The sequence below is a fragment of the Lepus europaeus genome, chromosome 1 (assembly GCF_033115175.1).
Source record: "Lepus europaeus isolate LE1 chromosome 1, mLepTim1.pri, whole genome shotgun sequence".
In the NCBI taxonomy this organism is placed as follows: domain Eukaryota; kingdom Metazoa; phylum Chordata; class Mammalia; order Lagomorpha; family Leporidae; genus Lepus; species Lepus europaeus.
The window spans coordinates 175,149,129-175,163,201 of record NC_084827.1 but is presented as its reverse complement, the minus strand read 5'-3'; the positions used below and the strand labels follow the sequence as shown (position 1 = coordinate 175,163,201).

At 50.4% G+C, this 14,073-nt stretch overlaps 1 protein-coding gene across 1 annotated transcript in view; it reads right to left on the bottom strand.

Moving 5' to 3' along the window:
• Positions 1 to 3,171: 3,171 nt before the first annotated feature.
• The window catches only part of FBXO36 (F-box protein 36), a 103,041-nt gene continuing 92,139 nt past the window's right edge, over positions 3,172 to 14,073 (bottom strand). The window contains exon 4 of the mRNA XM_062197404.1: positions 3,172 to 3,360. Within this exon, the coding sequence (XP_062053388.1) occupies positions 3,172 to 3,360 (189 nt within the window). The remainder of the gene's footprint in view (positions 3,361 to 14,073) is intronic.

The window sequence follows — 14,073 nt, the reverse complement described above, 5'->3', positions numbered from 1 at the left end:
GAAACTTCCACTACACGTGTGCGGACACCACACACGAAACCTTAGCTGCTGGCCTTTCGCAGAGATGTTACAGATGAACGCCACAGCTCCGCTGACACAGCAAGTGTGGCCGTGGCTGCATACTCCAGGCATCCGCCTCCTGCTGCCGTGAAGATGAGGCTGCAGGTGAGGTCCGGTGCTCAGGGTCAGACAAGGCAGCAAGAGCCCTTGCCACTGCCGGCCAGCCACCCAGCACCTGCCCTGCAGGCTCTCCTGGACGGAGCCTGGGGCCCGGCTCTCTCCACAGCGAAATCTTTGCTCTGTGCTTGGTCTGAATCCACACACACCTTTGACAGACTCCTTACAGCCAGGAAGCAGAGTGTGCTCGATTTCACGATGTCGCTGGAGACCTGGGACTGTGTGGCCTCCCAACAATGAGGAGCAGAGGGCTGTGTTGGGGCTGTTCAACTGGCACTGGGGACCGGGTGACGGAGTTTCCAGGGTGTGTGGATGAGAGTTAAAGCCCGGTTTGATATTCACACAGGTTTAGTTTTTTTAAAAAGGAAGAGAAGGGAAGGGAAGGGAAGGAAGGGGAGGGGAGGGGAGGGGAGGGAGGGGAGAAAAGAAACCCAGAGCCCCCTGTCACTGAGCCGTGCCACTGGCTGCTCTAGGACTTGGAAGGGAGATGAGCCCGAGTCCCTGCCCCCTGCCATTTGGGAGGGCCTGACGCATCCTGGGGAGTCTCTCTGGCACCAAGGCCACATCATTTTTACCTAGGTAGGAAAGTAGAGGTCACAGGAAGAAGAAATTCTAAAGATCAATAGGATGATGCAGAGGTAGAAATCGGCTCTGCTCTACCTTAAAAGGAGTCCTTGGGCTGTTTGCTATTTGAGTTCTTCTTCTGGGGGTGCCTGGTCATCACAGGAGGGAAGGGAGAAAACAGTATTTAAATAACCTTTCCCAACGGGACCGGCATTGTGGCTTGGCAGATGAAGCCACCACCTGCGAGGCCGGCATCCCATATGGGTGCCGGTTTAAGTCCCGGCTGCTCCACTTCCCATCCAGTGCATTACTAATGCGCCTGGGAGAGCAGAAGATGGTCCAAGTGCTTGGTCCCCTGCACCCATGTAGGAAACCCAGATGAGGCTCCTGGATCCTGGCTTCGATCCAGCCCAGTCCTGGCCATTGTGGCTATCTGGGAAATGAACGAGCAAATGAAAGATCTCTGTCTGTCTCCCCAACCCCCGCCCCCAACTCTAACTCTGACTCTGCCTTTCAAATAAACAAATTTGAAAAAAAAAAAAAAAACCTCTCCAGGGAGGGGGCTCTCCCCGACAGCTGTAGTGCTATTCCCTTCCACCACAGCTTGAGTTCAACATCCGGGACAAGTGGTAGCTGTCCACATCCCTGTGGGGCAGCAGCACCCTTCTAGGAAATCCTGATGGGTTGTTTCACAGTGCCAAGTCCTGGGAGGTGCACTTGCAGCCAAGTCTGCAAGTAGAATGCCTGCATTGATTTCTCCAGCCATGCCCTAACGCCAGGTCAGAGGTTGTCACGTGGGGGATGGAATCTGGTGTCCTGGGCTCACAATACAAGGTCATTCCAAGAGCTCATGGAAAACAGAATTTACAAAGTTTAGGGGCGGGGCATGTTTGCTGTGGTGTAGCCAGTAAAGCCGTAGTGCCAGCATCCCGTATGGGCACCAGTTTAAGTCCTGGCTGCTTCACTTCCGATCCAGCTCTCTGCTATGGCCTGGGAAAGCAGTAGAAGATGGCCCAAGTCCTTGGGCCCCAGCACCCACATAGGAGACCCGGAAGAAGCTCTTAGCTCCTGGCTTCGGATAGGCACAGCTCCAACCATTGGAGCCATTTGAGGAGTGAACCAGCAGATGGAAGACCTCACTCTCTCTCTCTGCCCCTCCTTCTCTCTGTGTAACTCTGACTTTCAAATAAATAAATAAATCTTTAAAAAAAAAAAAAAAAAAGGTTGGGGAGCAGCTTTGTGGCTCGGTGTGTTAGGCCGCTGCCTGTGCAGTCCATACTGTAATGTCAGTTTGAGCCCCAACTGCTCTGCTCCCAATCCAGCTCCCTGCTAATGCTCCTGGAAAAGCAGTAGAAGATGGCCCCACTGCTTGGGCCCCTGCTACACATACAGGATACCCAGATGGAGTCCCAGGCTCCTGGTTTGGACCTGGCCTGGTCCTCTGTTACAGCCATTTGGGGAGTGAACCAGCAGATGGAAGATCTCTTTCTCTGTCTTTCCTTTTCTATCTGTCACTCTGCCTTTCAAATAAATAAAAATAAATCTTTAAAAAAAGGATTAGCTTATTGGATGGGTGTTTGAGGTAGCAGTGAAGTTGCTGCTTGAAATACCCACTTCTCCCGCTGAAGCGGCTGAAGTCCACTGAAGAAGGCAGAAACCCTAACTCCACTTCGGATTCCAGCTTCCTGCCAGCGCGGTCTCAGGAGGCATCCGTGATGGCCCTTGCCAACCATGTGGGAGACGTGGACTGAGCTCTGGGCTCCTGGCTTTGGCCTGTCCCAGTGCTGGCTGTCGAGGGCATTTAGGGAATAAATTAGCAGATGGGCGCTTTCTGTCTCTAGCTCTCTGCCTTTCAAAACAAAAAATTTCTTTTAGTGCTAAAATCTTTTGAAATCTGCTCCATGTTTTTTCCTAACAAACATTTTCCATAAACTCTTTGCCCTGGGCACTGAGCACAAACTTAGCAGCACACAGCTAGGAAGGCCACTGTGCCCACACAGAACGTGACCCAGGACCCCTGCTGCTCACAGCCTGCCCTATGCGGATGCTCAGCCCCCATTCCATCACTGCACTCAGTTGACAAAACACCAGGAAAAAAATCCAAAGGCCCACTTACCCATGGACATGCCTAGATAAAACCTGCAAAATAATCATTTATTGTTTGTATACAGCTGAAGTCTTTTTACGGGTGTCGGCGGGTAGGGAAGATGTGCCGTGTGTGGCCGCCCTTGTACTTGGGCCACGGTTTTGGCCCCCGTGGCAGGCATCAGGTGGCTCGGCTCTGCTGCATTTGTATCTAAGTCTTCTGTGCGTTTCAGAGGGCTCCTGGAGGCAGCAAAACCTTCCAGTTGTTAAGAAAAGGAGAAAGATCTGGATCCTGCAGGCGGCAGCATGGCCTGCCTCGGCTCCCGGCCAGTGCAGGAGGGTCCCCTACAGCCGCTTCTCCCCCTGGGTGCCCTGCCTCTGCTTCCGCTTGCGGAGCTGCCGCAGGAACTGGAACTTGTTGGTGAAGAACATCTGTTTCCAGCCCACGTTCTCTGCCAGGGTCTTCATGTCAGGGGTGATGGTGTCGCAGGCCAACCGAACTATCCGCTCCCACAGCTTGTCCGAGGCGCACAACTATGGGGGTGGGAGAGAGAAGCCAGAAGTGGGTTACAGCACATGTGGGACCCAGATAAAGTCACTGCTGTGAGATGCTGCATGAGAAACACTGTGTGTACGGGCAGGTGGGCCAGCCACCGGTCCTCCCGCAAGAGAGGAGGCCAGGGCTCAGCTGTGTAAGGGACACCAGTCGTGCGCCCCTTAGTGATGGGGACGTGTGGTGAGAAATGCTTCCTTAGGCGGCTCCATCGGAGTGCACTTACCGGAACCAAGATGGCTATGGGGTCCCTAGGTGACACACTTTACAGAACCGTCATGGGATACACAGCCCATCACTGGCCAAAACATCGTTGTGACTAGGGCACGCTATTTGATGAACAGTCCCGTCAGTGAGTCCGTTCCCTATCTCGTTTGCAGTGTGCAAGCTGAGGTGGTTGTAGATGGTACGGCTGCATCCACGACACTCCCATTAACTTCCAGTTCCTCGCAGGGCAGGGGCAGACAACGGCATTTGGTGACAGGCAGGGCTCAGCCCTGGTGACTCGGAACCGCGCTTCCTGGAGGCTTCTGCAGGGGCTTTGATGGTGGGCCCTCCCCGTGCCACCTGTGCAGCCGAGGGAGCTGCCCTCCACCCTGGCTCTGCTCGCATAGCTCCTTTTCCGTGGGCATCACATGTGACAATCCAGACGTGGAGACATCTGGGCTGGTGGAAGGATAACGGGAGCCCATGGTTCCTGCGCACGGAAGGCACGCTGGCCCGGACTCCTGCTTTCTGCTTGTGACCCTCCCTGACCGGTCCCCTCCGTGGAAACTCCACGTCACCCAGGAACTGACTTCCCTCACAACGAGACCAGGAGGCAAGACGCTGATGGGCCCGACAGGTCAATGACAGGGAGCAGTAGGAGTACCGATGGGTGATGACCCGTGCAGATCGCCTCCCTAGCAACAGTCCAGAGAGTCGGTCTTATGACTGATATAATGAATTTGAGGTTGAATTTAATATCTTCACTCTTAAAATTCTTCCTTAAGGGGGAACTGCTCCACTTAACTGGGAGACACAGAAAGGCTTGGTAAAGTCTCTCAGATTCCGCAATACTGAATCCACATGTGCTCTGCTTAGAGAGAGGCCAGGGTGTTGGAGCTGTGAACCTCTCAGAACAGAATGACAAAGAGAAAGGGCACGAGACCAGCTCAAACAGCCACTGGCAACCAAAGTGCTGAAATCCACACTCTTCCTCTCCAGGACAGGCCTTGGCTCGTGCCCTGGCCTTTCTACCTCCCTAGAATTCATGCTCGCTTAGTGGACAGTTTTAGTCTTCGGCAGGTGAGCCGTGGCCAGTCAGAAGGGTGGCAGAAACTAGCAGGAGCAGCATACTGAGAGCAGAGAAGGACAGGCAAGAAGTGAATGGTAAGGGAAGAAATGGAAAAGGAAAGTCCGCACTAAACCCGCTGCACCTGAGGGCCTTTCAGGGTGGAGGTTACCTGCCCCACCGTCTCCACGGCCCATTCATCCACGCATCCACGCATCCAAGCTACACGGAGTGCCTGCTGTATTGGACAGAGCGCTTGGTTCCAGGCCACAGAATGGGGTCTAGCTTGTGTAAGCACAAGGGATTCAGTGGAGGGAACAGGTAGCTCACAGACTACCTAGTAAAGTCGGAGGGGCAGGTGCTGCGGCACAGCGGGTTAAGCCGCTGCCTGGGGCATCTGCATCCCATGTCACAGTGCTGGTTTGAGTCCCAGCTTCTCTGCTTCTAATCCAGCCTCCTGCTAATGCATGCTGGGAGGCAGCAGACGATGGCCCAAGGGCTTGAGTCCCTGCCATCCACATGGTGGTAGAGCTCTGGGCTCCTGGCTTTGGCTTCTGACCCCAGCTGTTGCATGTATTTGGGGAATGAACCAGTAGGTGGGACAGAAGAATTCTCTCTCTCTCTCTCTCTCTCTTTCTCTCTCCCCCTTCTCTCCCTGTCACTTTGCCTTTCAAATAAACAAATTCAGAGGGAAAAGTTCAATGTTACACAGCCAAGAGCAACAGCAGCCAGATTAAAGAACAAAACACAGTGTGAGCATTTAGCCCAATGGTTAAGATTCCTGGGGGCTGACATTGTAGTGTAGAAAGTTAAGCCTCCGGGGACGTTCCAAGATGGCAGAATACTCACAGGGCAGTCAGATTTAGGCTAAATGCAATCACTATTTAAAAAGTGGAGAAAGGGTGCCGGCGCTGTGGCTCACTTGATTAATCCTCTGCCTGCGGTGCCGGCATCCAATATGGGCACCAGGTTCTAGTCCTGGTTGCTCCTCTTCCAGTCCAGCTCTCTGCTGTGGCCCAGGAAGGCAGTGGAAGATGGCCCAAGTGCTTGGGCCCCTGCACCGGCATGAGAGACCAGGAGGAAGCACCTGGCTCCTGGCTTCAGATCGGTGCAGCGCCAGCCGTGGTGGCCATTTGGAGAGTGAACCTTTCTCTGTCTCTCTCTCTCACTGCCTAACTCTGTCAAATAAAAAAAAAAGTGGAGAAAGCACATTGTCAGGGCGAAGCTGCATGAGAAGCTGCAGGGGGAGGCCCTGGGAAAGCAGCAGAAACACCAGACTTGGGTGGAAGGTGCAGACTCGTAGCAAGGACCACAAAACAGCAAAGGAGCCAGCAGCTTGGATCCGGAAGGAAACGCTGCCCTGGCAAACCAGGTGAGGTCGGACTGCACGGCCCGTGCCGCTGTTGACAGAGCTGGAGGGAGAGCTTAGTGGACTGCAGCATTTCTGAGTCCAGCCTGGATCCCTCGGGGCAGCAGGGTGACTGCTCACATAGGGCGGTGGCGGTGGGAGCAGGGAGGGAAGCAGTATGTCTCTCTATCCCCCTGTTCCCCCTATAACAGCGACCTGCAGGCAGTGGTGGGAGGGCTGGCGCCATTTTTGGATATAAGTAGGTAGTAGCTGCTCCAGCTCTTTTTTTTTTTTTTTTTTTTTTTTTTTTTTTTTTTTTTTGACAGGCAGAGTGGACAGTGAGAGAGAGAGACAGAGAGAAAGGTCTTCCTTTGCCGTTGGTTCACCCTCCAGTGGCTGCTGCAGCCGGCGCACCGCGCCGATCCGAAGGCAGTAGCCAGGTGCTTCTCCTGGTCTCCCAGGGGGTGGGACTTGGGCCATCCTCCACTTCGCTCCCGGGCCATAGCAGAGAGCTGGCCTGGAAGAGGAGCAACCGGGACAGAATCCGGTGCCCCAACCAGGACTAGAACCCGGTGTGCCGGCGCCGCAAGGCGGAGGATTAGCCTGTTGAGCCATGGCGCCGGCCTGTTGCTCCAGCTCTTGAGCACACATCCACCCTGTCAGCAGGGGTAATCACAATAGCTCAAGAGCAACTGAGGGGGGCGATCTCCACCTTGCTGGCTGTACCCACCCAGAGACAGGTGGGGAGGGAGAGCCATCCCTAGCAAAGGGAAGTGCCGCTGTGGGAATCTCCTAAACACCCAACACAACTGTGAAGCAAAGATCTCTATGATGAAAACTGCAAAACATTAAAGAAAGAAATAGAAGAAGATATTAAAAAGTGGAACAGTCTTCCATGTTCATGGGTTGGAAGAACCAACATCATCAAAATGTCCATACTACCAAAAGCAATTTACAGATTCAATGCGGTACCAATCAAAATACCAAGAACATTCTTCTCAGATATAGAAAAAATAAGCCGGCGCTGCGGCTCACTAGGCTAATCCTCCGCCTTGCAGCGCCGGCACACCGGGTTCTAGTCCCGGTCGGGGCACCGATCCTGTCCCGGTTGCCCCTCTTCCAGGCCAGCTCTCTGCTGTGGCCAGGGAGTGCAGTGGAGGATGGCCCAAGTGCTTGGGCCCTGCACCCCATGGGAGACCAGGAGAAGTACCTGGCTCCTGCCATCGGATCAGCGCGGTGCGCCGGCTGCAGCGCGCTACCACGGCGGCCATTGGAGGGTGAACCAACGGCAAAAGGAAGACCTTTCTCTCTGTCTCTCTCTCTCACTGTCCACTCTGCCTGTCAAAAAAAAAAAAAAAAGAGAGAGAGAGAAAAAATAATGCTAAAATTCATATGGAGAGGCAGGCACTGTGGTGCAGCAGGTCAAAGCCCTGACCTGCAGTGCAGGCAGCCCATATGGCCGCTGGTTCGAGTCTCAGCTGCTTCACTTCTGATTCAGCTCTCTGTTATGGCCTGGGAAAACAGTAGAGAAGGGCTCAGATCCTTGGGCCCCTGTGCTCATGTGGGAGATCCGGAGGAAGCTCCTGGCTCCTGGCTTTAGATCGGCTCAGCTCTGGCTGTTTGGGGAGTGAACCAGTGGGTGGAAGACCTCTCTCTCTGTCTCTACTTCTCCCTGTGACTCTGTCTTTCAAATATAAAATAAATCTTTAAAAAAAAAAGCATTCATATTGAAACACAGGAGACCCTGAATAGCTAAAGCAATCTTATACAACAAAAACAAAGCTGGAAGCATCACAATACCTGGTTTCTGGACATACTACAGGGCAGTTATAATGAAAAATAGTCTGGTACAGGCACAATACCAGATGGTGGATAGACCGATGGAGCAGAACAGAAACTCCAGGAATTAGTCCACACATCTCACATCTACAACCAACTTACCCTTGACAAAGGAGTAAAAATCAACCCCTTGAGCCAAGACAGTCTCTTCAACAAATGGTGGTGAGGAAAATTGGATCTCCACTTGCAGAAATATAAAACAAGGCCCCAACCTTATACCTTACACTAAAATCCAATCAAAATGGATCAAAGACATACATCTATGATGTGATACCTTCAAGCTACTATGTAACATTGGGGAAACCCTACAAGGCATTGGCATAGGAGGGACTTCTTGGAAAAGACCCCAGAAGCACAGGCAATCAAAGCCAAAATTAATACATGGGATTACATCAACTGAGAAGCTTCTGCACTGTGAAAGAATAGTCAGCAAAGTGAAAAGCAACCAACAGAATGAGAAAAAACATTTGCAAACTATGCAACTGATAAAAGATTAACTTCCAGAATCTATGAAGAGCTCAAGAAACTCAACAACTACAAAGCAAAAAACCTAGTCAAGAAATGGGCAAAGGACCTAAACAGACATTTTTCAAGAGAGGAAATTCAAATGGCCAATAGACACATGAAAAAATGCTCAGGATTGCCAGCCATTGGGGAAATGCAAATCAAAACCACAATGAGGTTTCACACACACATCCCCCCACCCATTAGAATGGCTCTCCTGCGGAAACAACAAATGCTGGCGAGGATGTGGGGAGAAGGGTACCTTAATCCACTGTTGGTGGGAATGCCAACTGGTACAGCCACTGTGGAAGACAGTATGGAGATACCTCAGAAAGCTGAATATAGACTTCCCATATGACACAACCATCCCACCCCTGGGAATTTATTCCATGGAAATGAAACCAGGGGCTGGTGCTGTGGTGCAGTGGGTAAAGTCACTGACTGCAGTGCTGGCAACCCATGTGGGTTCAAGTCCCGGCTGCTCCACTTCTGATCCAGCTCTCTGCCATGGCCTGGGAAAGCAGTAGAAGATGGCCCAAGTCCTTGGGCCTCTGCACCTGTGTGGGAAGACCTGGAGGAAACTCCTAGCCCCTTGTTTCAGCTTGGCAAAGCTCCAGCTGTTGTGACCACTAGGGGAGTGAACTAGTGGATGGAAGACCTCTCTCTCAGTCTCTCTGCCTCCCCTTGCCCTGTGTAACTGACTTTCAAGTAAATAAATAAATCTTTAAAAAAAGAAATGAAATCAGCTGATGAAAGTGTGATCTGTACTTCCCCATGTTCATTTCAGCTCAATTTACAATAGCTAAGATATGGAATCAACCCAGATGTCCATCAACTGCTCACTGGATAAAGAAATTATGATATATATACACTATTTAATACTACATAGTGGTGAAAAAAATGAAATCCCATCATTTGCAACAAGATAGATGCAACTGGAAACCATTATACTTAGTGAAATGAGCCAGTCACAAAAAGACAAATACCATATGGCCTCTCTGATCTGTGGTAACTAACAGAATACTTAAAATATAATCTGTAGATGGGCCATCAAGGAAGGAGGTACCTTTCTCTGAAGGAGGAGAGAACTTCCACTTTGACTATGGCCTTGTCTAAATAACATCGGAGTTGGTGAACTCAAGAAGCTTCCATAGCCTTGGCAGCTCATGACAAGAGCCTAGGGTGATTACTGACGCCATAAATAAGAGTGTCAATTGTTAAATCAACAACAGGAGTCACTGTGCACTTACTCCCCATGTAGGATCTCTGTCCTTAATGTGTTGTACTATGTGAATTAATGGTAAAACTACTATTAAAACAGTACTCTATACTTTGTGTGTCTGTGTGGGTGCGAACTGTTGAAATCTTTACTTAGTATATACTAAACTGATCTTCTGTATATAAAGATAATTGAAAGTGAATCTTGATGTGAATGGGGTGGGAGAGGGAACAGGAGATGGGAGGGGTGCGAGTGGGAGGGAAGTTATGGGGGGAAATGCCACTGGAATCCAAAAGCTATACTTTGGAAATTTATATTTATTAAATAAAAGTTTAAAAAATATAATCTGTAGGAGAGAAATTGACATGAGATGTGATGATTTTGAACAACCCTCTCCTTGACTGTTGATGAACAATGTTTTTCTTGTTTGTTTGTATGTGTTTGTTCTTTTTTTCTTTTTTTACTATTTGATGAACTCTCTACTTAGTGTTTGGTTAATCTTATGAGTATAAATGTAAACTGAAAAATGATCTTGGTAAAAAAAAAAAAACATAAGAATGGAAAAGGAAGTGGGAGGAGGAAGAACAGTTGGAGCATGGGTGGGAGGGAGGTTGGGGGAAGTTTCATCATATTCCCAAACTGATATTTATTAAGTGCATGAAGTTGTACTCCTTAGACAAAAGTTAAAAAAAAGAAGAAGATTAATCCTCTTATGGCTTAATGGGTGCCAGCATCCATTGGGTCACTGGTTCGAGACCTGGCTGTTACAATTCCTATCCAGCTCCCTGCTAATGCACCTGGAAAAGCAACGGAAGACGGCCCAAGTTCTTGGGCCCCTGAACCCTGTGGGAGACCTGGATGAAGCTACTGGCTCCGGGCTTCAGCCTGGACCAGCCCAGGCCATTGCAGCGATCTGGAGAGTGAGCAGATCTCTCCCTCTGTCTCTCTCTCTCTCTCTGCCTCTCCCTCTCTCTTTCTGTAATTCTGCCTCTCAAGTAAATAAAAATAAATAATTTTTTTTTTAAAAAGTCTCATACCCCATATTAGAATGTCTGGGTTCAATACCTGATTACAGCTCCTGACTCCAGCTTCCTCCTAATGCAGACCCCAGAAGGTAGTGCTGAGAGCTCAAATTAACTGGGTTCCTACCACCCATACATGGAAGACCTGGATTGAGTTCCCAACTTCTGGTTGCACTCTAGTTCAGACCTAGCCATTGTAGGCATTTGAGGAGTAAACCAGCAAATGGAATCAATCTCTCTCTCTCAATCTCTCTCTCTCTCTCTCTCTCTCCCCTTCCCTCCCTCTCAAATAAATAATTAGAAAGTTAAAGGGGCAGGTGCGGTGGTGCAGTGGGTTAAGCCCCACTTGGGATGCCTGATTCCCATATCAGACTACTGCTTTGAGTTCTAGCTGCTCCACTTCCGATCCAGCTCCCTGCGAAGGTGCCCAGGAAGGCAGCAGATGACAGCTCATGTGCTTGTGTTCCTGCTACCAGTGTGGAACACCCAGATGGAGCTCTGGGCTTCCAGCTTCCACCAGCTCAGCCTTGGCTGTTGTGAGCACTTAGGGAGCAAACCAATGAATGGAAAATCTCTCTCTCTCTCTCTTCCACTCTGCCTTTCTTTTTCTTTCTTTCTTTCTTTTTTTTTTTTTTTTTACAACCAGAGTAGACAGAGAGACAGACAGAGAGAAAGGTCTTCCTTTACCATTGGTTCACCCTACAATGGCTGCTGAGGCTGGCATGCTGCGGCCGGCGCACCGCACTGATCTGAAGCCGGGAGCCAGGTGCCTTTCCTGGTCTCCCATGCAGGTGCAGGGCCCAAGCACTTGGGCCATCCTCCACTGCACTCCCGGGCCACAGCAGAGAGCTGGACTGGAAGAGGGGCAACCGGGACAGAATCTGGCGCACCGATTGGGACTAGAACCCGGTGTGCTGGCGCCACAAGGCGGAGGATTAGCCTATTGAGCCGCGGCGCCGGCCCCACTCTGCCTTTCAAATGCATAAATCAATAAAGCTTGGAAAAGCTTAAAAATTAATCACTGACTAGTAGAAGCCTCACTGTCTCTGCCCCCCAACATGGCACCTAGGATGCTTTGATACTTTGGGCCAGACACTGCAAGCCCCCCGTATGTGTCCAGTGACAGCTTTACATGCATGGGGGCTGCCTCACCTTCATCACGCCTTTCTTCCATGGCTCTTGCAGGGAGGCTACTTGAGAAAGCCTAGGCTACACCCAATGCACCAGTTGCAGAGTCTGGAGACGTGTAGCTCTCATCCAGCTTCGGCAATCCACAAAGGCAACTTGGTATCGGTAAGGGAGTGGGTGTGGGTGCTGAGCAAGGTGATCTGTGACAGCCTCCGCAGCCTGACATTCTCACACTTAGCACTTCCAAACCACAGCACGAGCGGCAGCACCACCCTCCCACCCAACACAACAGCAGCTTTCCTCGCAGGGGGCAAACGTGCTCATGCCCAAACTTCTCCATCCCATTCCCGCCTTGTCCATCATTCACTATGTGCCTCTGGGTGTTACCTCCAGTCAATCTCAATGCATCTTTTTTTTTTTTAACTAAAATTTATTTACTTATTTAAAAGGCAAAGTTGGGTGGGTGGAGAGAAAGAGCAAGAGAGGGCTTTTATCTGCTGGTTCACTTCCCAAATGGCCACCAGAGTTAGGGCTGGGCCAGGCTGAATCCAGGAGCCCTGAACTCTGTCAGGTTCCCCCACGTGGGTGTCAGGGACCCATGTTCTTGGGCTGTCTACTGCGGCTTTCCCAGGTGCATTAGCAGGAAGCTAGATCAGAAGTGGAGCAGCCAGGACTTGAACTGGCCCCATATCAGATTCTGGTGCTGCAGTCAGCGACTTAACCCACAGTGCCACAACACTGGTGCCCCAATGAATCTTTATATCCTATGCGCTAGAATTACAAAGTCAATCGGCACCAACTGGCCCTACATAAAGTAGTAAGAGAAAGGGAAATCTTGGCCTACATAGCCACAGACATGCAGCTGTGTCAGGAAACAGATATGAGGAGCTTCTATAGTCCCGGCTGCTGCAAGGCTGTGCGCACATTTGTAACTTTCTTCCTCTACGACCCACTGCAGCTTCCCTTTGTCCTCAGTCGGCATCTCAGTTTGTCAGATCCTGTACCAGGTGATGGGAATCAAACCATCTCCATTTCCCTCCATGATATCAGCACTTCTTGGTCCCACAGGTAACAAACGCTGTCCTTTTCCACTAACTTTTGCCACTGGATTTGCAGTGTTAGAAGGCACCCGCAGGGGTCTTGCAGGTTCCAGAAACACCCCCTCCACTGTGAACCAGCAACTCTGTTTCTCCTTGATGAGCAAATTAACTACCTGAACCAACAGAGTAATGCTCCCCGCCCCTGTTGTTTCCTGTCTGTCCAGTGGTGTTAGCAGCCTGGACAGCACTCTCAATTTCTAGTTTGGTGAAATCATTATTGCTCTTCAGGTGCAATCATTCATTCTGTGACTACCCAAACTTCCCAAAACCTCTAATCTAGTAGAACCCAACGTTGTGAGAAAAAGCAATACGCCTTCCTGTTGGTGATGACATGAAACTTGAAGAGAGCCACTTCCCTCCTTCAGCTAAAGCTATGGAGGAACTAGGATCGTGTGTGCGCTGGCCAGTGGATGACAGCGCTTATCGCATTCTGCAGGGCGGCGCCCCACACTTGTCAAGAGCCATCTCTTAGCTTAGGAGACACAAAAAGCATCTCCAGGAAGCTGTTCCCTCGTTTTCTAAGGCCAGCTCATTCTGGATGCGGACACTGTGTGCTCCATAATAAATGTATTTAAAGAAATTAAAAGCAATGTTGTGTGGGACACCATGATAACAAATAAAGCATGCAGTTGGGGCTGGTGCTGTGGCATAGCAGGTAAAGCCATAGTCTGTGGTGCCAGCATTCCAGATGGGTGCCGGTTCAAATCCCAGCTGCTCCTCTTCTGATCCAGCTCTCTGCTATGGCCTGAGAAAGCAGTAGCAGATGACCCAACTCCTTGGGCCCCTGCATCCACAAGGGAGACCCGGAAGAAGCTCCTGGTACCTGGCTTCAGATTGGCTCAGCTCCAGCCATTGCAGCCATTTGGGGAGTGAACCATCAGATGGAAGACCTTTCTCTCTGTCTCTACCTCTCTCATCTGTGACTCTACCTCTCAAATAAATAAATCTTTTTAAAAAAATAAAATAAGCAGTCAGTTTATATAGGGTTTAGATGAAAGGAAGGCACGTCCATGTGTAGGGTGGGCACCAAATCCAGGGACAATGAATCTCTCCCTCCTCTATAAAGAAAAGGGTTCAGTGTAACTGACCTACCACCAAGTATCCGACCAGACCCCGGAGCATGGCACCTTACCGAGGGTTCGGATTGGTCTCTCCTGTGACAGCAGCCAGGCTGACCTTCACCATAGGAGGTTCATGTTGTTAAGTCCATGCATAACCTTCATCCTAGCCCCGGGGCCCTTTATGTATGAGCCCATTAAAT